Here is an 18,903-nt window from a genome sequence, read left to right on the forward strand (position 1 = left end):
AGAGTGTTCGTCGCTGACGGCTCATTGAACTTGAACATAATGGGGAGCTTACAATTGGGTTACAATCTTGGAACCAGACTGAGAAACTTTTTATTGCGTTCCCTCATTGCCGTAGCCTTTTAATACGTTCGTCGCCCCGTCGCTCAGATCTGGGTATCGAGTGTATTTCCTGAGAGGTGACACTTTTCTCGTTCAAATTTAAAAGGATTTTTAGAAAGAATTTGATGGAATAGGCACTCAAATATGAATAGACGATGCATAGAAGAATAATGAAATCAAAAACATGAAAATATATTTTTTTCTATACCTTTTATTTATTTATATTTCGGATGATCTTACGATTCTCTTAATGATATGGCTTTGTATAGGAATGTATATTTTTTGCTACTAGTCCAACAAAGTGCATCATGAATTGAAAAATAAAGTATTGCTAAGTCATAATTCGTGTAAAATTTTGCATCCTTCATTGAATAATTTTTCTGTACTGATTACAATTCAGGCCCCGCAAGAAACACAACCGAATCGCGCTGGGCGACGAACGTGTTAAATATGGTTTTTTGAAAGCTTAACCCTTTGTGGTCGTATGTCAGCCGCCACAACATGGCACCATACTAATCCTATACTTTGGTCAACCATGTTTTCACTTTTTCATATGAATATTAGAGATACATAAACGTAGAAATACTTCAAAAAATTATACAATTGTTTTAATCTTGCATTTTATTGATTCTTTGGAATTAATATATTTGACATTTGACTTCAATTGTTGCAGAGTAAGGTAAATTACTTTTTAGAATTACATCCCATCAAATTCTGGATGTTTCATATTATTCAGTAGACTTCTGTTATGATTCTAACTCGATTTAGTTTTGCTGATTCTTCCCGTTGAGGCAGGAAACCTAATCACGTCGAAATACCAAGTTATGGTTATGGTTAAATAAAATTAGGAAAATCGAAATTTTTTCCGATACCAAACAATTCCAAATTGCATAAAACATCGAGATCTGGTGTTATCTCGAAAAAAAATTTTGGCCGAAAATCGACTTTCTGGAACTTAAGCTTCAGTGACAAATAATGTATAAAAAAACAGGAAGTGGGTTATATCTATGGTATAACCGCAAGGGTGACGTAGGACTATCGTTGATTTAGAGATCATTTGTTTGAAGTTGAATCTGAATTCATTCTGAATGAATGAATATTTGGAGAACTTCGAAAACGAGAGCGTTACGTTGGAGGCACAAGGTTTTATGCATCCAATATTGGATACGGAAATATCCTACTGATAGGGAAGAATAATCTTCAGAAGCTATCCTGTTAATTGCGATTGATTGAAAAATCACAAAACCAAATGTATTTGGTCACAGTGTTACATGGGTAGAAAACATTAAAATAAACTCTTTCACATGAATGTAATTTTAAATTCCCAGAGGAACTGGCAGATTATTTTCAGTAACGATTGGATATTTCCACATTTTCCTCGATACTGGAAGCCCACGAGAGGTTAATGCTAACTCGATAACCATCTGTTAATAGCACTTGATTGAAACATATTTGGTCACAGTGTTACATGGATAGAAAACATTCAAATAAATTCTTTCACATGAATGTATTTTTAAATTCCTAGAGGAACTGGCAGATTATTTTCCGGATCTTTCTCGATGCTGAACGGCATGTGTATGTGTAGCGGCTGCTTCGATGGTCACCTTCTCTTCTCCTGAAGGATAGGCTTCTCTGTGCTCCCTCACAGTTTCAAACAAACTGCTTGCGTTTCAGGGCAGATCTCGATCCTTCGCCGTCCAGCATCCTCAGCAACGATGTTGTCTTGTCGATGTCCTCCCGAAAAATGAATGCGTCTCACCACCAGAATATCGCTTAAGTATGCTTTTTGTGCGTGATTGAATCGAGAGAAGGCGTGGTTTACGATGACAATTTGGAAGGCAAATTAGAGGGGAATGGACTCTCTGAGCTCGGAACTTTCGGCGACTGAGCAATAATCGATTTCGGGCGCATACAATATTGGATACGGAAATATCCTACTGATGGGGAAGAATAATCTTCAGAAGCTATCCTGTTAATTGCGATTGTTTGAAAAATCACAAAATCAAATGTATTTGGTCACAGTGTTACATGGATAGAAAACATTCAATTAAACTCTTTCACATGAATATATTTTGAAAATTCCCAAAGGAACTGGCAGATTATTTTCCAGCAACGATTAGATATTTCCACATTTTCCTCGATACTGGAAGCCCACCAGTGGTTTATACTAACTCGATAACCATCTGTTAATAGCACTTGATTGAAACATATTTGGTCACAGTGTTACATGGATAGAAAACATTCAAATAAACTCTTTCACATGAATGTATTTTTAAATTCCCAGAGGAACTGGCAGATTATTTTCCGGATCTTTCTCGATGCTGAATGGCATCCAAACGGAAAAAATTCCGCGCGTGTATGTGTGTGTTGCGATGTCTTCCCGGGGAGCCGTTTGTGGCATCACTCTCCTCCTGATGGATTCCCTTCTGACCTAGGGTGCACAAACAGGCTCTTCGTGACACCGTTCATCCGCGTTTTCATGATAAACGAAGAGCTTCACCACAACAGCGACAACATGCTCCAATCGCTGTTCAATTAGAACTGAGTGGATTTCCGAGCGGCGCTCGCTCATATACCGATTGGTGATTTCAATAGCCTGTTTTGAAAGCAAATTTAAGACTATTGAAACAAGTTTTTTTTATCAGAAAGTAACAAGTATAGAACGCGTAGACATTTTATTTTTCGAATGAAGTGTTTATCATACCATTTCGTTCAGTTGTTTAGGAGCTATTAATACTCAAAATCTCGGTCTCCGGCGTAACGCTTTCGTTTTCGAAACTTTGATTTTACACCCCGGTATAGAAATGAAAGACCTAGTCCTACGTCAAAAATCATCGCAAATTCGAAACTTTGAGTGCTTTGATACACCCCCAAATCATGTTCAATTGAGCTGAAATGTTACACAGGTCATTTTTGTGGGCCAGTAAACAAAATGTCCATGGTCGGCTCTTGAAATTAGATGATGCAATGTTTTCCATACATCGATTGCCACCCTTATGAATACGTATTAACGTATTATCCTTCTGTATGATGTTTTTTGTTGAAGGGGATCAAAAATTTCAATTTTTTTCTTTGTTCTGATACATATCTAGATTGATGGCTAAATCAGAGAGCTTTAATCATGACTCAGAAGACCTCTCTCGAGAATGGCAATGTGAAGTATCACTTTATGTTCAAGTTTATGTTTAACTTTTACCTGATGTTTGGAGATGCAGTCGAACTATCCATGGAATAGTATCGATCGTTTCCGGTGCGTGCGTCTTCAAAAGAGGGAAGTACCTTTCGTCGTCCAGAGCAAAACATTTCCGGAATAATCTTTTATCTACCAGTGGCATTTGGATTTCAATATCTTCTTCTTAGTGTATTCGGACTTTTTTTTCAATGTTTTGCAGACGTACTGGTGAAAAAGTTGAGCTTTTTTGCGGCATCTCGATGGCTCAGTGAATTCTTGTTGTTGAAGGCACGAGAAAGAGAAAGAAGTCCTTTTGCGTCAATAATTTTGACTGACCTTCTAATACCTTACTTGCAAGTAGTTGTTGTGGATCTTAGGATATAGTAAATAGTCGAAGCCGCGACATTTTCGCTTTTGAAAAAAAATCCAAAATTTTAGTTGCCACCCGTTACATACAGGTTAGTAATATCTTGCATTGTTTTTTCATTTAATTTCCATAAAAACTGCAACATTGAAATACAATGCCAAATTATTAGCTATTAAACTATCTACAAAATTGATGAACAATTTTTTGAAATTTACACTCTTTCAAATATAGATCACTTTCACTCCAAATCAGCCGGCCGCAGTGAAAAATTGGCACTTTTCGACAATTTTCTAAACAACACTCGTAAATTCATTATAGGGAACATATCTACATAATCAGAAGTGCGTTCCACTCTGATTTACGATAGTTATTCAGTAAAAAATTCGGAAACTTCCTTTTTTTGACCCATTCTCACCCCCGGTATGTTAAATTAGTTATAACTCGAGCACGGTTAGTCCTGGGATAAAATCTTATAATAAGTTTTTCATGAAGAATCGCATGTGGATTCCATTTTTTATGTTAGTTTTCTTAAGCATTAACGATTTCGTTTTTGTGAGATAATCACGGCACCATTGTACGTTAAACTATGTTAGATTGGAAGTGCTTTCCAATAAAAGTATACAACAAATATCAAATGGAGGGTGTTTGAGATATTATGGATTTTTACGTTAAACTAGCTGACCCAGCGAAATTCGTCCAGTCTAAAATTATTTTTTTGTTATCAATACCTTCAAACATCACGAGTTCTTACTAAGCGCACGTTCATGGGTCCAATCGCAGAACTGTTCATTGATTGATCTTCTAATCGACCTTTTAAAATTACCTTTTACTATAACATTCTTAATACTTCTACCAAAACTCGTCATCAGATTATTTTCAAACACAATTATCGTTCAAGATTTTTCAACCATTAGCAAATAACATGTTTCTTCGTTAAATAAAGACTGCCTTTAATCGGACAATTTCTTATCAACATATTCGGCGATCCATTTTAAATTTGTATACATAGAAGAAGATATAGGAGTGCCCCCTCTTCATTCCAGAGAAGGAGAGAGTGTCATCAGGGTGTCAGGGAGGGGTACCATCATAGAAACATTTCTCGTACCCAAAAACCCTCACTTCCCGAATTTAGCTCTATTTGGTTGGTTAGTTATCGATTTATGCAGAAATTTGTAATTCATCCTTTCCTTTAGCGAGGGGGAGGGAGTGTCAAACCATCATAGAAATATTAATTGCTCCCTTAAAACTCCATATATCAAATTTGGTTCCATTTGATTGATTAATTCTCGAGTTATGCAGAAATTTGCGTTTCATTTTTATCGCAGATACCCCTCCCCCCCTCTATCCCTTTGGAGATGGGAGAGGGGTGTCGAACCATCATAGAAAAGTTTATCTATTCTTTAAACCTGCGAAGTTTGACTCCGTTTGCTTGATTAGTTCTCGAGTTATGCAGAAATTAGTGTTTCATTCGTATGGCAGCCCCCTCTTACAGAGGTGGGAGGAGTCTTGAACCACCTTAGAAACGTTCGTTTGAAGCCAATTTTGACTCTGTTTGCCCGATTAGTTCTTGAGTTATGCAGAAATTTATATTTCATTTGTATGGCAGCCCTTGAAGAGGAGAAAGGAGTGTCAAATCACCATAGAAACATTTATTGCATCCTAAAACCTCCACATGCCAAACTTGGTCTCGTTTGTTTGATTAATTCTCGAGTTATGCAAAAATTTGTGTTTCACTTGTATGGCAGCAAAACGCTATCGCTGTCAAAACGGGTCTCACGAAGCGGTAATTTGAGTATCGGAAATAATAAAAAGTCACACCCATGTCTCGTCGTCAGTAATTGTGCGTTGAATGAACGCGGGAACCAATTTTGATCATTCAAGCTTGTTTTCAGCCACTTGAATGGGATGAAACTTTTGAAAAAAAATTGAGCTTTTTTTGGCACTAGTTGTGCTGCGGCTTTTCTCATGCCCAATACATCAACCAAAATATGACGAACGAGTTCGTGACAGATATTGAATTCACGGACTGGTTCTCTCAAACTTCAATGAAGATTCCCGAGCATCCTTCCATTTATTTTGTCGATGTATTCATTAGTTGAAGAGATGGATGGTCGTTCTTGACGTGGAAAATAATCCATCTCTTTTTGGGCGCCTTCGTATGGCTTCTACTATTCATACACCCATATTTTAGCCATAGTTGAGTCACCAAATGTATTCTGCTACATTTTCAACGTTTTGGTACAATGAATTTTGTTTGCAACACAACCAATAGAACTAGCCATATCAAAAATCGCCGGGCGAAAGCAAGTTAAGTCGTTTTCTCATGAAGTTCAGCGGGAAGATTCAGAATTACAAACTCCCGGTGTATATTTGAAGGAACAATTTAATTTAATTTTATTTTAAAGTTTTGTTTTCGTTTTTCCTGTCTAAGCATAGATAATTTTGGTAGAAGTCGTCTAGCATTTATTACAATTCCATTATGGCAGGAGAATTGAAAATAAATCCATGTGCATTTTTTCTTCGCCGTTGCACAGTGTTTAATATCTCATTGCGATGCATTTAAGACATAAAGGCAACAACAAATTATATCCTAATTTGGATTGTATATAATAGAATCTAGATTGAATATTAATTAGACTAAATACTGTATGAGTTATCAAACATTGTTGAAATGGAGCGCGAAGATTTTTTTCTGTATCGTGTACATATCTTTTGTTATCTCTGGTAGCTTCATAAAGTAATGTTCATAAACGTTGAACACACGATTTCAGCGACGAATTGATATTAGGCTGTCAAAAAAGTCGGTATTTGCGGTATTTTTATTGAATTTTCATTTGTTCATAACATTAGTTACAATCATCTGTTTTAAGTCAAATATGCGCCGTTTTGTTCGATGACTTGTTCCCAACGAGATGCCAACTTCATAATACCCCTGTTATAGAAGCTCGCTTCCTTATTGGCAAAAAACTCGGATAGCCAATTTTCACAGGTCTCTTTTGTGGCTAACTTCTGACTACCTAGCTCGTTCGCCATGGACAAAAACAGGTGGTAGTCACTTGGTGCAAGGTCCGGACTATACGGCGGATGCAAAAGAACCTCCCATCGGAACTCCCGGAGTTTCTGGCGCGTCACCAAAGAAGTGTGTGGCCTGGCGTTGTCCTGATGGAAGACAATGCGGCCTCTGTTTATCAAAGATGGCCTCTTCTTCATGAGTGCTACCTTCAAGCGGTCCAGTTGTTGGCAGTACAGGTCCGAATTGAGCGTTTGGCCATAGGGAAGCAGCGCATAATAGATTATTCCTTGACAATCCCACCAAACACACAGCAGAACCTTCCTGGCCGTTAATGAGGGCTTGGCCACCGTCTGAGCCGCTTCAGCGGGCTTCGACCACGACCGTTTGCGCTTCACGTTGTCGTAAGTGACCCACTTTTCATCGCCAGTCACCATCCGCTTCAGAAACGGGTCGATTTTGTTGCGATTCAGCAGCGATTCACATGCGTCGATACGGTCAAAGATGTTTTTTGCGTCAACGTGTGTGGCACCCATACATCGAGCTTCTTTGTGAATCCAAGCTTCTTCAAATGGTTAATAACGGTTTGATGACTTATCCCCAGCTCTTGGCCGATGCTACGGCTGCTACTATGCCGGTCTTTCTCGGCTAATTCAGCGATTTTGTCGCAATTTTCGACGACAGGCCTTCCGGAGCGTGGCGCATCTTCGACGACCTCTACACCAGAACGAAAACGTTGAAACCATCGTTGTGCGGTGGAAATGGAAACTGTATCGGATCCATAAACTGCACAAATTTTATTGGCAGCTTGAGATGCATTTTTGCCTTTGTCATAGTATTACTGTAAAATATGTCGGATTTTCTCTTTATTTTGCTCCATATTTGCGACACTATAACTCACGAACGACTTAACCAAACAAAACACTGTCTATGACTATATTATAGCGCGCATACCTTTCCAACAAGCTATAGTATGACTCGATACAATGAATACAACTAGAACTACGCGCTTACAACGACACCTCGCGGAAATACCGCAGGACTTTTTTGACAGCCTACTATAAATTTGATATATAAATTATTAAGTAAATTAAGTAAATACTGATTGAATATAGCTACCCCTATAAATATTTTTTCAATTCAACATATTTTGTTGTGGAGGAAAATGATTTTTATTTTAACACGATAAGCCCAGCGTCGGCACCTAGAGGTCGACGTTGAGCATTTTGGTAGAAAAGCACCAACTGACTGGGACTAACAGTTACAGAATAAGAAAATAAAAATATGTAGGGTTTATTTTCAGATGTTTTACAAAATGTGACTACTTTCTAGTCGAATTTTAGACTATTTTCTAAGTATACAATTATTGAAACAAATTATCTTAAAGCCAAATTGCAAATTTCTACTATCATCGGTATTTTTTTCAATAAGATCCTCTGAAATTCCATCACACCAAATCGTTTGTTTTCCCCTCGAGAGCCAATTCCAATTCGCCTGCTAGCCGCCAAAGAAAACTGCGCTTCCAGAATAGGCCAGAGAAGGGGCACTCCGGCCAGAGATTGAACCTACCGTACGAGAGGTAAAATGTAAGGTTCGTATAAATAGTCAGGGCTGGCCATCGAACGGGTATCAGTGTGCCTTCAGCTAGCGAAATTGTAACTAGTAATTAGTTAGTTTGTATTTGGAGATCTCTTCAGCAACCGGAAATGAAACTGGTAAGTGTTGATTGGGTGGGTTGTGGGTTGGGCGAGATAATAAGAAATCTATTACGTGTTCTCCGTTAATGAGTGTCATCGTTTATTATTTTAACAAATAGAAAGACATAACCTTTCTTGCTTACATAACATAATTAAACATAACCTTTCTTGCTTACAGCTCATCGTGCTTGCTGCCTTTTTGGTCGTCACCGCCGCCATCGAGGAGTACCAAGCGGAGCACAAACACATTCCAATTGTCCATAGTGAACTGTATCAGAAGAATGATGGTAGTTTCAAATTTGCGTACGAATCGGGCAATGGAATCCAGGTTCACGAGCAAGGTCATGTGAAAAACCTGGGAGACAAAGAGCACGAAACCAATGTCGCCCACGGATCGTTCTCCTATATAGACCCCCACGGTGTTCCGGTGTCGCTGAGTTACGTCGCCGACGAAAATGGTTTCCAGGCCCATGGATCGCACATACCTACCCCTCCTCCGCTGCCCAAAGAGCTGGTCGAAGCTTACGCCAAAGTTGGAAGCCACCCAGAAATGCACCACGAGGAACCGGAATCCTACAAGCTGCGCTGAGGAGGCTCGCAAGTTGGCGCGCGATCGCTCCCCGTCGAGAGATAGAGAGAGAGAGTCTATTGTGATAATTTATCCTTTATGGGATTGTTGTTGTTATGTTATAATATGAGTAGGAAATATAAATGTTTTACCAATCAATGTTGAACTTCTCCCATGAACGGCAAGAGAAAAGCGAATCAATTATGATATTCAATGGCATCGATTGAGCCATAGTCACGTAACTGACACTCATTCGTGCGAATGTCGTGGAACAGCATGTTTTGCGCCGTTTCAGCATGGTCATCTGGAAATGAATTAAAATGTTGTTTGAAAACGAGTACTCGTGACTAGTTGGTTTGGCGGCTTCTTTTGGTTTTGGATTTTCTTTTTCGGAGAGCCATTAATCGGTTGGTGATCATTTTCCTCTTCCTTGTTGGGGTCGGTGTATAGCGTGCGATAGCGAACGATAATAAAGTTCACGTTTGGTTACGTTTACAAACGGAGCAAAAGTTTGTTTGGATTGTGATTAATGTGAAGAATGTAGAGGCGGTATTTTTCGAATTTGTGACATAGTTGAACTTACATTTTCATGTAAATTCAACTAGTTCTATGCGTCCCGAACATTTGTTGCTGATGAAGAGATAACAATAAATTACATATTTAGACGACGCGCATATTTAAAAAGGGATGTATAAATGATGTATACTATGTCACAAAACCAAACCTAACGTCTCGAGAGCTTGTGTAGAATAAAAGGATGTATTTCCATATTGGATATGTCGTCTGCTAAAGATGATTTCGACCCTAAACAAGTTTTGATTACGATGAGTTCACCAATTATGAATGCGTCCTTCTAACGGAACTCTAGCTAAAATTAATATATTGTGTAGCTACTCGTAATATATGTTTATACAGAGTCGAAGGCTGTCGGAACAGTGAATGGGCGACTTGCGCTATACTAAACATTAACTCATCCCCCTGAAAAAAATGTTTTCAACTCACTTAACCGATTGATGCGAGTTACATCGCAAACTTATCTTATACAACCGATGTTCGTTTCAGCAATAAGTAAATTAAAATTTGGGCTGCACCATGATTACCACTGCTACTGGTTAGTTAATGAACGCATCCAATTTCTATAATTTCCCTCGAACACGCACGTTCACGTCATTTCGTTTAATCACACGAAGCTGTTCGCACGTTTACACCTTTCTCATTTCCCTGATTCCGTTTGTAATTGGCTTTTGCTTAAATCGTGATGTAAATGGTAATGTGTATTTGAACGGTTGAAAACGAAATTTAATGGTAATCATCTAATAGCAATTAAAACTGTGTTAAGCGTTCCTGTGAAAATTCTTAATTGTTGATTGAATGTGTGAATTTGTAGAATAATTTAGATGTAATTCATTGGATCAAGTATTCCGATATACTTATTTGCTAAATAACTACAATTTGAGGCCTTTCTAATAGTGTATTTGTCGATATACTATTTGGTGATATGCATGCGCGCCAGCTTCATAGATGTATTGGGGGGTACAAGATTCCTTTGAAAAAAGTGAAGTAAAATAAAAAAAATCTGGTTTTTGACGTAGGACTACGTCTTACATTAAGCGTGCCAAATCAGAAAACAGGTCACGTTTTTATGAGATAAAGTTAACGTTAATAACTATTTTTGCTGCGAACGGATTTTAACGATTTTCATACCAATCGAATCGGAAATTTTCTAAGATTTGTTTAATATGCTATACATTACAATGCCACAGTCTGTATATGTTAAAATTTATGAAAATTGGAAGCATTCTCTTTTCCCCATATATTTGTGTGCCTTCCCGAACAGATCTGTCAATAACGGGCAACTTATGCAGCCGCTAGAATAGAAACAGCGAAGGGGGATAGCGAAAAGAGAATATTTCCGTAGTAAACTCCACCCTTGCATAATAAGTAAGCTGTCGCTAGCGTATTAAGATTGCATCTCCTCAGAGGAAAATTCTCAGAATCATTCTGTGCTCGAAACAAAAGAGGCTTATTCTGCTCGTTTTGTGTTTCATGTTTCCCCTCGAGCTGTGAACGCTAGCGAATATTTCACATGAATTACATCTGGTATTGCAATTAACACAACCATTCGAGCCATGGCGAAGCCGACGAAAAAAGAGAAGAGTGCAAATCATTATAGATCGCTTCTAGCCATCAGTGTTTGGCTTTGTGTGTGTTGCTTGTTTTCGTTGCGCGAAACTTACAATTTGTTCATTTCCTGTAGATGTGAATAGCACACCTTCGATACTTTTAGTTGCCATTCGTGTTTGTTCTCGTGTGCATCGACTCTGTTCTGATGCAACAAACTCCTAGCTTTGGTGACGGTTTTGACCGAGAGTCGAGAAACGATTTTTAATAAACGGCCATTCTCGAAATGTTTCGTTTTTATAGCTGCAACTGTGTGCTTCTGTTAGACGCGTGTTTGATGCTTGTTGAATGGTGATGCACGGAAGATGCCTCTCGTTAAATACTCAGTGCAATGCGTGCATTGATATAAAGAAACAAATTGTGACATATGACCGATTCGTGTATTGTTCTCGCAAACGCAAGAAAGAATCGTTGCTTCTCGAAATGATTCTACAAAACCACGCAAGCCATTGAACCTGTTCAGGGTCCCTGGAACTTTATTAAAAAGTTATTTATGAAATCTCGACGCATTCGCAAATAATATCCGAAATGTTAATCCAACAAATTAAAAAAAAGGTTGCGTAGTCCTACGTCCAAAGCGGTCTTGTCTCGGATACAACCCCTCGATTTTTTTTATTTCTAAGAAGTTCAAATTATAAAAATGTCCGTCTTACATCTAACTTTGAACGTAGAACGTGTTAATAAACTCGTCTGCGGTTCCGTCCAGACAAAGCTTCTTAGTCATGTCTTTCAGACAAAGCAACAGCGAAACAGAGTTCAACCTTTGTTGTCCCATGGGCGATTCTGCATTAACGAAATCGCGGGGCAAGTAGTGGAGAACGTAGAAAGCTTTCAATATCTTGGCAGCCAGATAGCGTTGGATGGTGGTACCAAGATTGACATAGGTGCACGGAACAATAAGACGAGGGCTGCTTTTGCGAGTTTACGAAATGTAAGGAAATCCAATCAGATAAGTTTTCGCACCAAAATCCGAATCTTCAACTCGACCGTGATATCCGTGCTGTTGTACGCCAGACGTGGTGTGTATCAGCAGAAGCTGCAGGTCTTCCTCAACTGCGGTACATAATTCGTGCCTGGTGGCTGGATCTCGAACGTCGAACTCCATAGTCGGTGTCACCAGAAGCAGATATTAACTGAGATTTGAGAACAAGAGCGTTACACTTGGTGTACAAGGCTTTGAACGTAAATACCTCTGTGCCTGCTGAACGGAGGGGTATAATAATCACTTAATTCGAGAGATAAAATGTTTAAATGTTATATGATTGTTAGTTTTTGATCCAAAAACTTGTTTCAATAGCTTAGAAATTGCTTTGAATACAGGCTTTTTAAATCGCCGAATCTGTATATAAGCCGATGCCCGCACAAAAATCCATTTAGCCATGATTTCGCTGTGGAAAGTGCATATTCTCGCTGCCAGTCAAAGCATTGCGCTCCTCCAGACCATTCCCGTTTCTCTTTTGCTACCGATCTAAATGAAGCCTAAACTAGCGAAAAACGGTATTTGGATAATACTGGTCGGACTCGATTATATGTGATTCGATTATATACAATTTTGGACTCGATTATATACAGTTTGGAAAATTATTTTTTTTATATTTCAAATATGACTTATTTCAAAAAGAAATGTAACCTTTCAACGTTAAGGTGTAATTTAAGTGGCTATTACATGTACAATGGTGTAAAAATCGTGATTTTTGAAGATTTTGATTTTCACCAAGAATTGTTTATATCGATATCGCAGCCAAATTAAGAACGATAGAAGTTCGGTGTCAAAGAACAAATTGTAGAACGGTTAAAAAGCTTCAATTCAATTGATAAAAATAATCTAGTTTAATATAATTTTTTAGGATGAAATTAATAATAACACATTAAAAATAATTAACTTTTATGTTTTTCACTTCCAAAATGTTATTAAAATCCACTTATTTAGATGTTCCACTACTATATCCTGTACTAAATTTTCTCATCTTTCAAATGAACGCAACAAAATCGTCTTCTGTAGCGTACTTTGTAATGTAGAGCAAGTTTGAGGCAACAGAGTCCGAAACAAAAAAAAAGTTCTATAACTCTGTCACTGTTGGAATCGGAACATATGCGTAGAAGGTTTTTTTCTTCAAATATGATCGTCTATCACCTTCTGAAAGAGTCCGGATAAATTTATTTTTTTCATGTGAGAAAGGTGTTTTCTGACTTCATGGGGTTGAATCAAAACTCAAATTGCTCTTCAATATTCAAAAAACAAAAAATACATGCAAAAAACGAATAACACAATTTTTTTGACTCGATTATATACAGGATTCGATTAGATACAGTGAAAAGGAATCAAAAACTGTACATTATCGAGTCCGCGCTGTAATTCGAGATGGATAGCGATGAGCCAAAAAGCGGTCAATACGGACTGTTTGATCATGGGATTGGATAGAGAATGTTCTCCCCATACCAAAGAGACCGCATTACCTCGCTGGTTTATATTATTGATATTTGTGAAACCAACCCAGTGCGGTGAGATTTTATCAAGAGGCTATTTGGAACGTTAATATCTCTTTGCCGGTTGAGGGAAGTGGTTTGTTAAACATTAAATTCGAAAGATAAAAGGTCTATAAGTGCTGTTTGTTACGTATCCAAAAAATTGTTTCAATAGCTCAAAAATCGATTTGTAAATAAACTATTGAGACAAAAGAAAAATATAATCTATCATGATTGTACGATGGGACAATTATGCTCGCTCTGACTAAACCCGTTTCTATTTTGCTACCGAGTTGAACGGGTGTGCAATATATTTCACTTCAGAATGCAGAATATGCATGAAAGAAGCTCTATGCTTGCACTTGCTTTGACTTTTCAAAGACTTTTCAAAATAGTCATTCATTGATAATTGATTCTGATGCAATTGCAAACAAATGATTACTAAGACAACAGTAGTCCTACGTCATCCTTGCGGTTTATCACAGATATAACCTACCCCTAGTTTTTCGGCTGGTAGAAAAGTGCCTGGCCGGGTAAGGGAGTAAAAAGTGCCCCCGAACCAATTCACCAGCTGTATGGCAAATATTGTATATTGTATAGGATATTAAATAAGAAATTTTATTTGAACCTTTTTGTGGTTTAACGTAGGATCTATAGTGAAAAACGTACTTTTTCGTTTATTTCACGCCATCCATCGAGATAAAAATTTGAAAAAAATACTGAATGTGCATCTTACTACGGTGTATCAAGAAAATTATAAAAAAAAAATTATCAAAAATTCAAGTACTAAAAAAAAATATTGAAATTTTGATTTTTTTTTTGGAATTAACAGATTCAGTACTACTCTAATTCATATTTAAATGTGTTCCTACGGCTTTTCTAGATATTTGTGATTTTATTCAGATTTTTTTCAGTGTTGCGCGATACAAAAGATTTTTTTTTATATTTCCAACGGTGAATCACCAGTTGTATGGAAAATATTGTATAGGGTACTAAATTAGAACATTTTGACCACGCCATGGTGCACATGTAATCTACTTAGCGTCAGCGTTGCGAAGTGTGCAGTAATCAGCTACAGTAAGAAGAAAACTCCGATACAATATGACTATTCTATTAACCAGCGAAAAATTCAACGAGTGAAAGTAGTCAAAGATTTAGGTGTCCTTTTGGATAGTGGACTTACCTTCCAGAATCACTACAGTAATATCATCGCTAAAGCAAACAAAAATCTGGGATTCATAATGAGAATCGCTACTTTCGTGATCCGTACTGCTTAAGAGCACTTTTCTATGCACTCGTCCGCTCAATCCTTGAAACGGCAGTGGTTGTCTGGAGTCCTTACACTGATATTTGGTCCGTACGGATTGAGTCTGTTCAGAAGAAATTTATCAGGTTTGCGCTTCGGAATCTTCCTTGGAGGGACCCGATGGCGCTTCCTCCATACGAAAGTCGATGCAAGCTGCTGAACATGGACACACTGGCTAAAAGAAGAGACGATATGCGCGCGATCTTCGTTGGAAAACTGCTTCTTGGGACAATCGACGCTCCTAAAATTCTAGCTAAACTAAACGTGAATGTGACTTCGAGATTTCTCCGTTCTACGACTTTTCTTCGTATTCCTTTCCACCGGACAGTTTACGGACAAAACGAACCAATTTGTGCTATGTGTTATATGTTTAATTCTGTTTTTCATTTGTTCGACTTCAATATTAGTTGTGAAACTTTCAAGAATCGCTTGAGTAATCGAGATTTAGTGTAGTTTAGTACATAATCATGTAACATTTTATCATGTAGACCATGTCGTCAGATGATTTTGTTAATAATAAAAATAAATAAATAAATAAATAAAAATATACAATATTTGCCATACAGCTAGTGATTTGGTTTGGGGGCACTTTTTACTCCCTTATTCGGCCAAGCTCTTTAACCCTCCTATACTCGCGCATTGGTCTGTCAGACCGAGAAATCAATAATTCGTTCCTTTCTCAGAAAATATCAACACATCAACACTACGACTTTGCGATTCTCCCTAGCTTCGTAATTCGTCGCTCGTCATCGTTTAGCGTATCGCATGTGTTGGTACCAATGGGACGTGTGCCACTTTTTTAACACTTTCGGTCTGACACACCGACGCGAGTATAGGAGTAACTTTTTTGGACAAGTGCCTTTTTCATATTCTAGAATGTTGTTGAATGATATGTATAAAGTAATGTTAGTGGCGTGGAATATTTATTGAATATAATGCATAAGATCATTACCGGACTATTCTTATTTGATTTGAGTCCCTTTTGTAACTGGATTGAAAGGATCCATATATTAACTATTCGTCGATATATTCATCGTTAGATTCATACGTTCAAAAGCAAAATATAAATTTTTGACTTTCGTATAGTTATTCGCTAAATATAATGGTCATACATATACACACTTGTGAAAGAATTTCACTTGTGGAAGGATTGTAAACAGTAAACTATAAACTAATCGATGGCTTATGGTAATTTTTAACAGTTACAGTTTCGGGGATATTGTTTTATAATGGACAATATCGACAAGAAAACAAGAAAAAGAAAAGGAAGTTCCTAGAAATCCTTTTATATCATCTTTCTATGCTCCATCTAAAAAAAGGCATTATATCTTAGTTTACCATGAATACAGAGACAAAGAATATTAGAAATATGCAAACTTTATATTATAGAACCTTTATCATTTGGTAATTATCTCGAAGGTCGTTATACATTCTTCTCTTCAATAAAAGACCCGAAAAACACGCAACAACTGCATGAAATGTAAACAATATGTTTGTTTCGAGCATGCAGTTATGCTATGTTCTGATTCTTACTCCAATGAAACCACAACCGATTAATACGTTTGGATGTAATTTTATAGCTCTTTATACTTCCATGAATTATATTCAGTTGCTTACTTTTAATTAATAACAGTGAAAAATTCGAATTTCGTTATTTGTGTTGGAGTATCAAAAATTACTCTGTTTTGAGGAGGAATTAGATGACTATTAAAACATAATAAAGACGAAGAAAACATATTTTTTGGAGTTTTTTCATTCAATCACACCCTCTTCTTCAAATAAATGCTAATAAAGCCTGAATAATACACAACTATCATCCATATTTGACCTATTTAAAATTGCCTGTGAGTCTTTTGATCTGATGAACTAAGTTTGGAACCCAATCCCCACTGGATACCGCGATACTTTCGTAATCCCGGGTTGATGGCGATATTGATCGTGTCCCCACCCCTAAGTTGGCGCCTAGGGCCATATGGTAATTTGACAAAACATACATAAGTATCATCAATCACAACGGTAATTATAAATGACTAGCTGACCCGGCACACTTCGTCCCGCCCAAAATTTATTTTTCGTTATCACATCCATGTTTCCTTACTAAGCGCTGCTCATGGGTCCAATTGCGAAATTGTTCATTGATTGAAAAAAAAATACCTTTAAAATTACCTTTTACTATAAAATTCCTAGTACTTCTACCAAAACTCGTCATTCTTATATCAGATTATTTTCAGACACAATTCTCGTTCAAGATTTTTCAACCACTTTCAACCACACAAAAAATGTTTCTTTGTTACATGGAATAAATGTTTGATACCGAAAATATGATACGATAAAGACACCCCTAAATCAGACAATTCCTCTATCGAGTTTTGCTCTTATCAACACATTCGGATATGTATTCATATTTATACAGATAGAAGACGATATAGGAGTGCGTTTTATCACATTGAAATCCATTGCCATTTTCGAACGAAAATCAATTTCGTTAGCGCAAACATTTGTGTTTCATCTGTATGGCAGCCTCCCCTTGGAGAGGGGGGAGGAGTGTCGAACCATTATAGAAACGTTTATCAAACTCTAAAACCTCTATATGCCAAATTTGATTCCTTTTGCTTGATTAGTTCTCGAGTTATTCAGACCCCTTCCTTCTGTAGAGAGGGGGAGGAGTGTCAAACCACTTTAGAAACATTTATTGCCTCCTAAAACCTCCACATGCCAAATTTGGTTTGGTTTGCATTATTAATTTTCGAGTGAACAGAAATTTGTTTTTCATTTGTATGGCAGTCCCCCTTTAGAGAGGGGGGAGGAGTGTCTAACCACCATAGAAACATTTATTGCATCCTGAAACCTCCACATATCAATTTTGGTTTGGTTTGCTTGATTCATTTTCGAGTAATGCAGAAATTTGTGTTTCATTTGTATGGCATGGCACAACCTTTTTTAACCCTCTCACTTCAGCTCTTGACCATTCTAATTATGAAAATTTTTTCTCCGTTCAATTTTTGTTTTATTGTTGAAAGATAGATGAACAAATGATGATATAATGGATAGTAGAAATATTCTTTTTTTTTTTTACGGAACTCGAAAAACCGCCCGTAATTCGTATCTCTACACTAGAATACCCCCTTGAATTTTATGATGGAACAGTTATGCCTATGCATATCAACATGGGATAATTGAACTTGATGTTGTTTTTTGAAATACTGGGAACATACAATAAGAAATTTGTCAAAAAGTAACAGCTTAGAGACAATTGAAATTCTACTTTAGGCGCTTTCCAAACATCTCCTGCAACCTCGAAGCATCTCATCAGCATTTAAACAGTGTTTTACTTCGGAGAACAGCATAATAATTCGAACACCATTTACACGGCGATCGTACCAAGCGTCTCGGAGTAGATCATTATGTCATAAGCCGTTCTCCCTTGTATTTTGCTTGTCCATATTCTTAACCGAGCCAAATAAACCCAACGGAGCAGAGTGAAAGTTTAGCCGCCCACCGGACTATGGCGATCGCGACCTAGTTCCCGCTTCGGGCAATGTTAGCACCCGAGCATTGCGCATGCATTGTAAGCAAAAGCTAGATTTGGTGATTTCCAATATCTATGGTTGTGTTACATGATCAGTTGCAATAAACACCGAAGGCGATTTTCACCAGCTTTTATCAATCTCGCCCCAAATCTCTACGATTCTGTTTGCTGCAGATTTCCGCATTCCATTCCACGAATTGCAATCTCGAGCCACGCACCCTAAAAGCAAACAATCTCGGTAGTCCTAAATTCATATTATTACAAGCTACCAATGATGTCGAGCAGGGCTTTGATGGCTCGGATGGCAAGTGCAGATTCGCTACTCCCCTCGTGAAACTCCGTTCGCCGGCACCCTAGGTAATGGTTCGGGTCCCGGCTGGCCTGGATGGTACCGAGCAGGCCTTACATGTACTGCGAGATGGTGGTTTTAGCATTTTAAGGATTTAGCCACGGTAACACCTGCATGTTCGTCTCGGTTCCAGAGCAAATACATCCCTCGAATTGGCAG

General features: G+C 37.7%; 1 protein-coding gene across 1 annotated transcript; it reads left to right on the plus strand.

Annotated features, from left to right (window-relative positions):
- Positions 1 to 8,239: 8,239 nt before the first annotated feature.
- LOC129770405 (endocuticle structural glycoprotein SgAbd-2-like) lies at positions 8,240 to 9,057 on the plus strand. The gene is made up of 2 exons (XM_055773231.1): positions 8,240 to 8,363; positions 8,524 to 9,057. Exons 1-2 carry the CDS (start codon positions 8,355 to 8,357, stop codon positions 8,932 to 8,934), a joined length of 420 nt encoding a protein of 139 aa, XP_055629206.1. The 5' UTR covers positions 8,240 to 8,354; the 3' UTR covers positions 8,935 to 9,057.
- Positions 9,058 to 18,903: the final 9,846 nt, after the last annotated feature.

Source organism: Toxorhynchites rutilus, chromosome 2 (assembly GCF_029784135.1).
Source record: "Toxorhynchites rutilus septentrionalis strain SRP chromosome 2, ASM2978413v1, whole genome shotgun sequence".
NCBI lineage: Eukaryota > Metazoa > Arthropoda > Insecta > Diptera > Culicidae > Toxorhynchites > Toxorhynchites rutilus.